The sequence below is a fragment of the Sprattus sprattus genome (assembly GCF_963457725.1).
Source record: "Sprattus sprattus genome assembly, chromosome: 5".
Lineage (NCBI taxonomy): Eukaryota > Metazoa > Chordata > Actinopteri > Clupeiformes > Clupeidae > Sprattus > Sprattus sprattus.
In genome coordinates this window covers 4,881,301-4,894,845 of record NC_137924.1, presented here as the reverse complement: position 1 = coordinate 4,894,845, position 13,545 = coordinate 4,881,301, and the positions used below count along the sequence as shown (strand labels likewise).

At 43.1% G+C, this 13,545-nt stretch overlaps 1 protein-coding gene across 1 annotated transcript; it reads left to right on the top strand.

Moving 5' to 3' along the window:
- Positions 1 to 727: 727 nt before the first annotated feature.
- Positions 728 to 10,662, top strand: LOC308365951 (E3 ubiquitin-protein ligase TRIM35-like; the record flags this gene model as incomplete). Its single annotated transcript, XM_080839586.1, has 6 exons — positions 728 to 1,277; positions 1,508 to 1,530; positions 1,993 to 2,223; positions 4,727 to 4,749; positions 4,833 to 4,951; positions 10,124 to 10,662. The coding sequence occupies 6 exons, from the start codon at positions 728 to 730 to the stop codon at positions 10,660 to 10,662; spliced, it is 1,485 nt and encodes a 494-aa protein (XP_080695712.1).
- Between the last annotated feature and the right edge of the window lie 2,883 nt (positions 10,663 to 13,545).

The following is a 13,545-nucleotide window of genomic DNA, read 5'->3' as shown; positions in this document are numbered from 1 at the left end:
TTGGTGAGCTCCTGAGTGAGTGAGTGGAGCGCGTTGAGTGTGAGTGCGACAGGTTTGCCGTCTGTGGCGTTCTAACTCTTCTTACTTTGTTTGCGTGTTTGTATTGTGTCTATTTGTGTATATATGCTTTAGTTTTGACCATTAGGTGGTCTACTTATTTTGTGTCTTTGGCTGTTTTTCCCGGAGGTGCTGACCGGCTTACCGGTGCGTGGTACCTCGGGGAACAATGGACTTTGAATATTTAACCCGCCGACATGGCGTTAAAATTGAATCTTTAAAGTTTAGCATTGAGGATGTAAGTCTAGCTATGGGGAAGATAGTAGGCTACGAAAATGTAGTTTCTGCTTCGAAAATGAACCAGGCAATTGTTTTATTTTTGAGCTCAATCGATAAGGCCCACGAGGTCACTAAACATGGCATTACTATTGGGGGCGAATTTACGCCCGTTCTTCCTCTCAGTAGTCCTGTGAGGAAAATCACACTGTCTAATGTCCCTCCCTTTATTAAAGACGAGGTTATTGCACGCGAGTTATCTCGCTTTGGAAAGGTAGTTTCCCCTATTAGGAAAATGTACCTGGGGTGCAAGTCATCCCTGGTTAAGCACATGGTGTCTTTTAGAAGACAGGTTTACATGGTCCTGAAAAATGGACAGGCTGACCTCGAACTTAGTTTCAAGTTTAAAGTAGAGGGTTTTGATTATGTGGTGTTTGCTACGTCAACTTCGATGATGAAGTGTTACAGGTGTGGGGGATTAGGGCACCTGGCGAGAGCCTGTCCGGAAAAAGGGGAGGAAACTGCAGGAACCCCTGCTGACTCTCCCGCTTCGGATCCACCTGCACCTGATTGCCTTTTGACCGACGTCCCTTTGGCTGGCCCTGTCGTGTCGGACCGCCCAGCGCCTCCGGCTGGTGAGCCGGCGGCGGGTGGGTCTGTTGCGGCGGAGCCTGTCGTTACGGAACCTGTGGTGTATGACCGGCCTTTGAAGGAGGCTGCTGTGACAGTTGGCGAGGTGGCTGAGCTCTTTTCCCTTGACTCAGTCACAGAACTTTCTGGTCCTCGCGAGGAAAAGACTGGTATATCAGTGTCGGATGTGGTAGCAGCGATGGAAACGGAGAGACGTTTCAAAGAACCAGCTTTGAAGAGGAAATTGGTGGATCAGGCAGAGGTTAACAGTGATGAAAATAAAGATGAGTCTGTGGGGTCTGACGGGTCAGTGGTGAGTTTTCCAGTGTATTACAAAGCGACGGAGATCCGTCGCTTTCTGCATAACACCAAAGGTGAAAAAAACGTTGACATTGGTTTTTTTTTTCCAAAGCGGTCTCGGTTGATTAATGATGTTGCCTGTTATATAAGAGAGGGTGCCTTTGATGAGGAGGAGGTTGCACGCCTCCGCATGTATTTAACTGCAAAAGGAGTGGTCAAATGAAATGTTGTTAAATTCAGAATTAGTATTGATTTTCCTTTCTGTTGTGCTTGTGTTGTTTTCTTTACTGTGGTGTGTGTATAGGTGGTGGTGAAAGGATCTGTTTGGTAACTTTGTAACTGTTGCACAATAAAAAGTTTGTTCAAAATCAAAAAATCTCTCTCTCTCTCTCTCTCTCTCTCTCTCTCTCTCATCTCTCTCTCTCTCTCTCTCTCTCTCTCTCTCTCTCTCTCTCTCTCTCTCTCTCTCTCTCTCTCTCTCTCTCTCTCTCTCTCTCTCTCTCTCTCTCTCTCTCTCTCTCTCTCTCTCTCTCTCTCTCTCTCTCTCTCTCTCTCTCTCTCTCTCGTCCAGGAAGAGCTCAAGGTAAAAGTGGATCCCTTAAAGGAAAAGCTAAAGGCTTTTGAAAAAGTTAAACTCACCTATGATGAAACAGCAAAGCATATTGAGGTGAGACTCAGGATTTAATCATGAATAGTATATCTACAGATGTTGGAAGAAGCTTTCATAGAGTGTGTTAATCCAGAGGAATTCCCTAGTAGACACTTTCTCTGTTATTGACCTTATTCTAGACTCAGGCTCGGCACACAGAGAAGATGATCAAGGAGGAGTTTGAGAGGTTTCATCAGTTTCTACAAGATGAAGAAGTAGCCAGGTTAGCTGCACTGTGGGAGGAAGAGGAGCAGAAGAGTCAAATGATGAAGGAGAAGATTGAGAAGATGGGAAGAGAGATCTCATCTCTTTCAGACACCATCAGAGCCATAGAAGAGAAGGTGGGAGCTGATGAAATCACATTTCTACAAGTAAGAACCATTTACAGTCCTTATCATAGTGTGTGTGTGTGTGTGTGTGTGTGTGTGTGTGTGTGTGTGTGTGTCTTTGGTGTGAAAGGTGTGATTGCTGGTTTAAATGATGAAATATGTGTTTTAACTGTGTTGATGTAACCCAAAAAACGGGGGGGCAATTTTTCTGATAATGATTAAGGTGACCCATTCTGTAGGTACATTAAGCAAGACAGTTGTATCAATTTGTTGTTAGCTGATTTACTATTAAAGCAATACCTTTTTGTCCACAAAATGGCAGCACACAACAGAAATATATTTCCCCTCTAGCTATACAAGTTACAGGTGGAAAACTATGGGAGAAAGTTGCAACCAGGAGCCTTCATATCAATCATGATGTGGCTCCACAATAAATGACCCCACTTATTCTTTCTTCACATGTTGTAAAATAGCTTAACAGGACACAGGATGGGTCCAGTGACTGTCAGGGTCGGTGAGTTCAGATAAAGGTAGCAAACTCAGAAGCAGACTCAGGAACAGATGGAAGGTTTAGGTGTTCTTTTAATATACACAGTCAGGCAAGACACCCAGTTGGCAACAGAAAAATACAATAAAAAGATCAGAGCAGAGGTACAGGCAGGGTTCAGGCAAAAATCCAAAACAGGCAGATAGATCGGAACAGGTAAGTAGAGAGAATAAAGGCAACTATACAAAGTGGCTTGGCTTGAATCCCGTGACTTGAAAAAAAGAGGTTGGCAACAGATTGGCAGACAGAGCAAAGGTTGCAAAAACGTTACGCAAGATTCAAAGTCGTGAAACAGGCTTGGGTCAAGAACAGGCCTGGGTTAAAGACAGCCAAAATCCAGAAAAAGCAAACCAACAAGAATATGGAAACTGACGTGATTCTCTGGCGGTGACTGTCAGTCTGGCTGTGGCTGACGAGGAAAGTGGAGTCAGGTGTGGTGGAGCAGGCACAGGTGATTGGATGCCTTGCTTGTCAGTCAGCCAGGAGACAGGACGGAGAGAAGACCTGGCACGGAGCACACAGAACCACACTGGCATGCCAGATCACTGACTAGGGAGGGTCTGTACCAGGCCAGGCTGTGACAGTAACAACATAAAGAAGGGGGAAACAATATTTGTAAGTCAAAACAAACAATATGTATAAGTCAAAACCAACAATATATATTGACAGATCTTGAAAGTATTGGCTTACAAAAGTAAAATAAGACAGTGTAAAACATTCACACTGTGAAACCTATACCACACAATTTTACACACTGGATGAGCAGGTTTAGGATGTGCTGGTTTTTGCTCACCTCATCGTTGTGGCGGTGCACTGCTTGCCTGTATCCCTCATCCAGTTGAGTGGCAATGTTCACCCTCCCAACAGCAGATAACGTAGGACAGCTGTCCATGTGGAGCTCCGACTGCTCATGTTTCTACATCGTTTCCTACAGATGGTGCATGTCTGTAACTCCAGTAGTAGTAGACAGATGGTGCATGTCTGTAACTCCAGTAGTTGATAGATGGTGCATGTCTGTAACTCCAGTAGTTGACAGATGGTGCATGTCTGTAACTCCAGTAGTAGACAGATGGTGCATGTCTGTAACTCCAGTAGTTGACAGATGGTGCATGTCTGTAACTCCAGTAGTTGACAGATGGTGCATGTCTGTAACTCCAGTAGTAGTTGACAGATGGTGCATGTCTGTAACTCCAGTAGTAGTTGACAGATGGTGCATGTCTGTAACTCCAGTAGTAGTTGACAGATGGTGCATGTCTGTAACTCCAGTAGTAGACAGATGGTGCATGTCTGTAACTCCAGTAGTAGACAGATGGTGTACTTATGTAACTCCAGCAGTGTCCATGCAGTGCTGTCTACCATGCTGCCTTCGGGACGCAAAAGTAGTCAGGGATATTAAAAGACCACGTGAGCCACTTCACAGCCTGCTAGCCATGATTTTCTTTTGTACCAATTCTCGGAATACCTTGGGTGTAGGATCCCCCCCCTAAAAAAAACTGTTGAATGGATACATATGGTTGAGGAGGTCCGAATTGTTTTGTTGCCAATTTATCTTGATTAGTTCGCCAATTAAAAGGAGTTTCTTTCAAAGAGAGTATTGAGTTGTTGCACTGAACACTAGCCATCTCGACAGGATGTGATCTGATCGAAGACCCTTTGAAACACGAGTTGAGCCTGATTGGACAATGACCTTCAGAGGCAGAATAAATACTCTTTGTCCTGTCTGGCAGTGCGTCGCTCAAAATCGCCCTTATGGATAAACCGTCCATGCGGTTTCCACCACACCATTCACACAAACACACACACACACCCACCCACACACACACACACACACACACATACACACATACACACATACACACATACACAAACACACACACACACACACACACAGGGGTAGGTAGGGGTAGAGTAGAAAGCGCATTAGTAAATAAAGGTTTGTTATGCAACTTTTTCATACCAATCATATTAAAATAATTATTTTCCTTCATCATTTCACAGAACTACAAGAGCACAGTTGAAAGGTGAGTGATCTGCCTCCTGTCTCTCTTATTTGTGGTTCTGAACCCAAACCCACAGCAGCACTGACTCCTGAATGTTATTCCAGAGCCCAGTGCACACTGCAGGATCCAGAGAGGGTTTCAGGAGCTCTGATCAATGTGGCAAAACACCTGGACAACCTGAAGTTCAAAGTCTGGGAGAAGATGCAGAAGATTGTTCAATACAGTGAGTACTGTCTGAAACATACACCGACACCGACACCGACGACGACACAGACACAAGGGAAGGGAGGCTTCTAACGCCCCCTAAAGGGTATAATCAAGGAATCCTAAAGACCACAATCCCGGTTGGACTGGAACATTCTAGGGTTGTTCATTTGTAGTCGTATCTTACAGGCTACAAAACGGATATCGATACGTAACGGTTATTTTTTACATCCCTAATGCCTAGTTTATTTCTAACAAGAACTTAAACATGACAGAACAGCGCAACTGAAAAGCCAAAAATTCATCCAGTGTCTTAGATGCAAACTTCATCTGCAACGTCCGATCACTGGAGGGCTCAGGCAATGCATCTTCGGGCTCAGAGGCTACTTCACTTGAAGCGCAGCTGCTGAATGGCTGACGAATCCAGTCATATTTTGCCGAATTCTCTGAGGGAAAGTATTGGTGGAATTTTTGGAGGTGACTGATTATTGAGGATTTAGGTGAAGTGTCAGTAATGGCAATAGAAATATCCACTCTCTATACGGGCTGCCCAACGCTGCAGCTTTTACACAAAAGCATTGACTTTGTCTGACAGGGATAAGATGTTACTGTCGGGGACTTGCAGTGATATATTTAGTGAGTGTAATTTGTCAAATATACCCGACAGGTATGCAAGACATGCGATCCATGTTGAGTTGGCAAGATGATGCGCCAAAGTGGAGTGTGTGTGCACCTCATCTCTCAGCTCGAATAGGGGTGTAAGAACCTTTCCTCTTGAAAGCCACCTAACCTCTGAATGGAACAGAAGTGATTCATGAGTAGATCCAATCTCTTGGCATGGAATGGCAAAGAGTCTGGTGTTTAGGGGTGTGACTTGATGTGATTGACTATTTTCACTGTATATTTGCAAACGTATTGATATTATTATCAATACTATGTTCGTTGCCCAGAAAAGTGAAAAATAAATTCCAAGTTACCCAATTCCCTCAAGTTGCTGTCATTAAATTGGCCGAAGTGGCAGTCAGAAACACTCTGTGAATCCTGACTTACAGAAAAAGAGCTGGCAGTGTTCTGATACGGTAAGCTACTAAATACTCCAGGAAATAATAAAACCTCCTATCACTATTTTGTTTGGTCTCAGCATTGATATTTTGACCCTTTTGTGCTTTGTAGATAGGAATAAGCCACCTTAAATGAAGTTTTTTTCCACCCAGTGAGGAAGCAGCTATCAAGAAGCCCAGGTCGTTGTTAGTTAGCTAGTAGGAACACTACCCACACAGTGTGAACCTAGCCTAGCCTTACTTCGCCACCCATTCCTCAATGGGACCATGTTTTGAAAGTTGTTAGTGTGTAGAGCATGTACCTTTTGCTTGTATCAAATCTATCCCTAGCGTCTGCAATATTTCGAACAGTGCGTTAGCAGCAGCTGGTCTTGTTGTAGCTAAAAGGATGAAGCTATCCTACCCATATAATTGGACCATGCTAGTTAAGCCTAGAACCAGCAGGCTAGCTACTCAAAAGTTATATTACTGGTAATAAGTAGGCCTATATGATCCCTTGGCTAGTTATAAGGCTATCTCAATTCCCTGTAATCTCTCAACCAGCCAGTTTGGTGGTGAGTTGATATTGTTTTAGTTTGATGCCCTGTTTTTCACGCTTTTTTTCCAATTAGGTATTTTAGGGCGTCAGTGGCCGACAGCCATTATAAAAAGGCTTCCTCATTGCCTAACAAGAGAGCATGCCTGAGATCGCCATTTCGGAGGACACAAACATTTTTGGACTTAGCTTTTCATGGACATTCGGGCCTTTGGCCGACCTGATTCCACTGGAACATCGTGCAGCCTCACCGTGCTGCCTGGCCTCAGCTTTTGCGGACTTTTGTGTTGCAGTTTGTGTCTGCCTTAACGGCATTGGCGCCTGTGGTACACCTGTGGTCTCTTTTTGAGTTTATGAAACACAGGATAAGATGTAGATTTCCTTTGTGCATGCACATAAATAAGAGTGTCGTCTTGGTGATGAATGGTGGATGCAAGGGAGCTAGGGTTGTATTACGGGACGCATCATCAGTAGTGTTCCCTTGGTTCATTGGAGTGTTTCGGCCTTGACACTAGACACCCTCGCCAAGGTGGCCAGCTACAGGGTGATCAGACCTGACTCTGCACGAAAAGCAAGATTATCGGGCCCGTAAACGCTGTGATACAGCCGCAAATGATAAGCATTCCTGGTTGATATCGGACATTCCCCCGAAAAAGGAGCAGTTAATGGAGTTGGCCACTCATTACAGTGTTGCTTTGTCGTATGAGTGTAAACGTAGGAGATGTAGTATCTTGTGTGCGTTAGGGTTAGTTGAAAAGTGGACTATTCCAAAACCGCCTGAGGAGCACTCTGATTCAGATGGGAAACCGACAGCGGCTCCAAAAGAGTCTGGAGCTAGGTCAAAAGAACCTAAAACTCCAACGCCTTCTGTTCATAGTAGTCAAGACCATGAATACCAAATGCAGCAGCTTATAAATCAGAGGGAGGAATTGGCCTTTCGAAGGAGGAGTTAAAACTGCAGGCCCATGAACAAGAGCTTTCATCGCAGGTGGAAATTGCGAAGGTACAGATGGAGGCAAAAAGAGAGGGTGTGGAAGTCCGGATCTCTCTGCATCAGTCATTTAACGTTGCCGCTAACATTAAGTCGGTCCCTCCGTTTCCGTTTAATAAACGGGACATTGACTATTATTTTGTCCATTTTCAGTGTGTTGCTACTAGCCTGGGTTGGCCTAAGCCTGTGTGGACCCTGCTACTGCAGTGTGTTCTGATAGGTAAATCACAACAGGTATATTCGTCGCTGTCTTTTGAACAGAGTGCCGATTATGAGATTGTTAAAGCTGCTATTCTGCGAACTCATGAACTTGTGCCTGAAGCCTACAGATTGCGCTTTCGTCGCTCTCGCAAGACTGAGTAGCAAACATTTGTTGAATTCGCTCGTGAGAAAAAGGTGCTTCTGACTCGATGGTGTGCTGCCCAGTGCAGAGTGACACATATTTCGAGCGACAGCTAATTCTAGTTGAAGAGTTTAAAGACTGTCTTCCTGACACCGTTGCCATGTATATAAACAAACAGAAGGCTGCGACTATTAACAGAGCCGCTGTTTAGCTGACTCATTAAGTTGGCATACGCAAAAACCATGGAGGGATGAGTCGTTGAGTAACTCGACCGTGCCTTATGATAGTTATGAGCGTACCGGCAAAGCTCAGAGTCAGTCAGCTATCCCTGAGGTTGAGTGTTTCTACTGTAAACAACCTGGCCACAACATAGCAGATTGTCAAGTGCTTAAAAGGAAAAACGCTAAGGGTGCCTCCGTTGGCTTAATTGTAACGGAAAATAAGCCACTTCCAGGTTTACGTGTTTGCAATGGGTGCAATCAATTAGATCTGTGTAAAACGTTTGTGCGTAATGGCCATGTTTCACTTCCAGGTAGTAACACACTGATCCTCATCAGGATTCTAAGAGATATAGGCGCTAGCCAATCCATGATTCGAGGGATATTGCCCTTGTCAAATTTAGTGTCCAGTCATGTCTTGGTAGGAGTACGCCCATCTCTGCCAGTTTCAGGTATTGATTTCTTACTCGGCAACGATATTGGAGGAGGTGATATTTGGGAAAAATCGGGGAATCCACCCAAAGTTGTTTCTGTGCCACTGTTCCGGAATTTGGATGAGTTGGGGAAAAGATTACCCAGTGTTCCAACGTTCCTGTGCTGTTAACCGTTAAATGTCACAGCAACTGGATGCACGAAAATTCGCTCCTGCCCTAGGCAGTAGGAGAAGAAAAAGAAAAAAGAAAAATATTGAATTTAGGACTGAGAAACGTGAAAACTATTTATCATTTGTGATGTATATAGGGGCACTTTGTGGTGGTTTGTGGTGAAATTGTGGGAATTGGATCCTCATTGCCTCACGAGAGAGCACCCCTGAGATCGCCATTTCGGATGACGCAAACATTTTTGGACTTTTCGTGGACATTCGGGCCTTTGGCTAACCTGTCTGCCGGGCAGTGTCCCTACCAATGCTGAGACCAGACCTACGCCCTTGTCCCCTAGTGTAGTGTATGAGCCATATCACTGCTAGTAAGGCTACAAGCAATAGAGCCATTAGACGTTAGCACTGCTTTCAGAAAAAGGCCCCAAATAGCCCAAGTAGAGCCTGAATAGAATCCTTGATAGAGCCGTATCCAGAGAAAGACAAAGACACAGACAACGACTCAGACACACAACTCACCTACTTGAGCTCATAGCGTCTCTGCTTCTGCTCTCACACACACACACACACACACACAGCATAGATCCCCAAAATAACTGTATGACTGGTTGAATAATGAGTGACAATCGCCACAGTACAGAATGTCAATGTCCAATGATATGTAAGGGTTTATTGCACACACACACGTAAGACTTGATTGGCAGGATGATAAGTAATGAATGCTACAAATATTCGTGTAAAGGACTTCTAACATACATAAATCCGTTAATGACTGATTTGTCCGTGATCGTTAATTTGTTTTCTGAAATGTAAATTTGTTTCGGGACTTAATGTGTTGTGGTCAGTTATTTAGTTTTATGATATGTAAAAATGTTTTCCAAAATGTAAATTTGTCTCAAGCTTTGTTAAAGTGTTTCAGATGTTGTAATATTGGTTTGCACCTCTCGGCCACCGTAATATATAGAAGGGGGCGCAAAAAACTCTGAGGGGCGCCCTAGGCAACCGCCTACGTCGCCTGTAAGAAACACCAGCCCTGCACACACACACTCATAGCGTTTCTGCTTCTTCTCTCATAAGACCAGCAGGCACACACACGCACACACACACACACACACACACACACTCACTCACTTGCCTACACCCACACACACACAAACACAGGAATCAGTGTATCTATGTGATGCTTTGAAAACACACCAATCACATGACCAACTAATATTAGCCTAAAAAATACAACCTGTGCCTGATTGAACATGACTTCCAGCAAAAGCCACGCCCACTTCTGGCCCACTTCTGGCCCACTTCTGGCCTTATATTTGTATCCAGATACAAAGACAGATCATTTTGATGGTTTAATAGATACAAATACAGATACAGATAATCAACTCTAGTTTCTATATGTGTATGTATCTCCACCTAAACCATTTGTGTTTCTCACTCTGCAGCTCCTGTGACTCTGGATCCCAACACTGCACACCCACAACTCATCCTGTCTGAGGATCTGACCAGTGTGAGACGTGGTGAGATACAGCAGCTTCCTGATAACCCAGAGAGATTTGATAAGTATCACTGTATCCTGGGCTCTGAGGGCTTTAACTCAGGGACTCACTGCTGGGATGTGGAGGTTGGAGAGAACACATGGTGGAATGTGGGTGTGATGACAGAGTCTGTCCAGAGGAAGGGAGACTTTACCTCCATGAGTGGACATTGGTGTGTGTGTTATGAAGATGGTATATATGGAGCAGGTTCTTCACCACAGCCCCCCACTATCCTCATAGTGAAGAAGAAACTCCAGAAGATCAGAGTTCAGCTGAACTGGGAGAGAGGAAAGCTGTCATTCTCTGACCCTGATAATAACAAACACCTACACACTCTCACACACACTTTCACTGAGAGAGTGTTTCCATACTTCCATATCGGTATGATCTCTCCTTTGAAAATCTTACCAGTGAAGGCCTCAGTAAGGGTAGAGCAGTTCAGATAGAGCTGTAATTTTCCCTTTATCAGGTTAATGATGAATTGCTATGTCCCCATTTATTATGAATTATGAATGAATATGGTTAGTTGCTTTAAGAATATCCAGAGGTGTCACATGATCTGCTAATATTCCAAAATGAAGGACATACTGTATGTCCTTGACAGAAATGTATTCAAAATTATATTCCAAAACAAAATAGTCCTTTGATGTAATGTAGCCATGATTTTAAGTTGTCCACAATCTGTTGAATAACTGAGGTCCATGAGACGGTGGATCAGAACAGTTTGAGCTTCAGTCTGATCCAACTCCTAGGACTGTTCAAACAGAAACTGTGATGACTAAAATCAAATAAAAGCTGGTTTAACTAGTTCGTCAATTGTATTACTTTTTATATGATCATTTGTAATGTATCATTATTGTAGTGCCTTCACTATGGTCCTGACTGCCATACCACTGAACCATCCAGCACTGACAACGTGTAACAGATGAGATTTATATTCCCTAATTATTTATTTAATTAATATACAATTCTGTTTTCCTTTCATTTGGTTTAACCAATAATTGTGCTAGAAGGCTTTAGTCTGGGTACTTCTTCAGCATGTCCTGTTTAGTGCTGAATGTCAACAGTGCCCCCTATTGACAAGCATTGGGTAGTGCCTGCAGGAATGACGTCAGAAATGAAAGGAGAAAAACATATAGGCAGAGGCGCTGAGAACTGCAGAGACAGAACTCTAATTTAATGAAAAAGACAAAAACATCTGTGTACTATACATTAATGTTGGCTGTAAACTCTTTTCTCTGCGGATGTTACCAGTGAGAGCTTCAGTGAAAGTAGAGCACACAGCAAGAGATTATGTCACATCTTTTGCCAGGTTAATAATGACTTAAAATGACTTGAATTAAAAATGTCTTCATGCATTAACCATTCTGAGTAGTTTGTTGTATTGTTAGTGTAAGGGAGGTAATCTTGGCCCCGCTGGTTCACTCTGCGTTGTGTATTTTGAAGGAGCACACAACCACCGACCTTGTATTCAAATGTTTATTGCTCTCTCCTGATAAATGCAAATGGCGAAAATAAAAACAGTTGGACAGAGGTTAGCAAGACGCTCAGCTCCTCTGTCTCAGACATCCAAGGAAAGAGCCAACATGTGCACATAATACATAGTTGCAAAACGTGACCCACCTTATAAATGCAAATGACGAAAAAAAGACAAAATAACAGTTGGACAGAGGTTAGCAAGACGCTCAGCTCCTGTCAATACAAATCAGGCAAGCCACTTAAAGCGATATGCACAAAACAAGCTCCGCCATATCATCACATGTGGGCTAGCTAACTCACTAGCGTGTATATGCAGGACGTGTACCTACCTCTGTCTCAGACATCCAAGGAAAGAGACAGAGGAAGGGAAGAACAGAGATAACTTCAGAGGTAACACCCACTTCAAAACAATGTATCTAAATAAACTCAGGGACCAATAATGTGCACCTTGACCGTGCATCAGAATTAACCCCTGAAGGGATGGACATTCAGGGAAGCATAATAAACCCTGTTACATTAGTTACCTCAAGAAAATCCCACTGGTGTCACGTGATCTGAGCCGATCTGAAGGGCCAATATATTTTGCAGAAATGTTTTGCAACTTGTGTACTTAAAAAACATACTTTAATTTTCTAAATGTATGCTGATACATTTGTCCATCCTTCAGTTTATGTACAATCTGTTAAATCCCACTGAGGTCCTGAAAGAGTGGAGCAGCTCAGCTTCAACTTTGTTAGTCTGATCAGACTCTGAGGTCCTGAAAGAGTGGAGCAGCTCAGCTTCAACTTCATTAGTCTGATCAGACTCTGAGGTCCTGAAAGAGTGGAGCAGCTCAGCTTCAACTTCATTAGTCTGATCAGACTCTGAGGTCCTGAAAGAGTGGAGCAGCTCAGCTTCAACTTTGTTAGTCTGATCAGACTCTAAAACTGATGAGAGGAATTCAATTAAAGTTGCTTTAATGGGCTTTAATCCATTGTATAAACATTTTTGGATGCTTAAGGAACACTTCTTGTGGTTGATGCAGCAATCTGGCTTTAACCAGTAAAGAGCTGTAACAAAGCACATGGATATACTCAGGATTCAGCAGTGTAGGTCTGAACAACAAGCATCTCAAATTGGAGCCAAATGTCTGTTTAACCCTATGTGTGAGTGGTACAGCAGTCCTGCAGCTGAATAGATTAGTCTTTACATGGATTTCAGAAACATGAGAATTCTGGTCTCTGTGGGTTGTAGGTAACCCCCCTCTTTGGTGAGAACCCTCTCTATTTGTCTGTTTCAATGTGTGATCCTTATCAGGAAACACCACTGTCCATGTGATTAATTATTAAACCAGATGTAGGACTAAATGAAATTATTTAAGGGGAAGATGGTCAAGGGACTTTGAGTATTCTATAGCCAGAGCCTCCTGCATTCTATGTGTGTAGTCATCATCTTCTGAGCAGCCAGATATCAGAATCAGAATCAGATTGTATTGGCCAAGTAAGTTTGAACAAACAAGACATTTGACCTGGTGAACTGACTCTCAATTGTGCTTACATGATAAACATTACAATACAGTACAAAAATAAACACAACACAATACAATAATAAAAAAAAAAAAAAAAAACACAACACAATACAAAAACAAACAGTGCAATGGTCTATGAAAGTTTGAGAAAGCATACAGGAGCTGGAAATGTACAATAGTGCAAAGATGTTCATACTCTTTGAATGTTTGGATGTTTCATATGTTTCTTTTATATTTGTAACTTTAGATTATTTACTTTAGACTCGTTTGAATATGTAACTGAATAAGTAACTTGTACCTTACAAATACATTGTGAAACTCTGACCTCTGTGGCCTCTCAAGA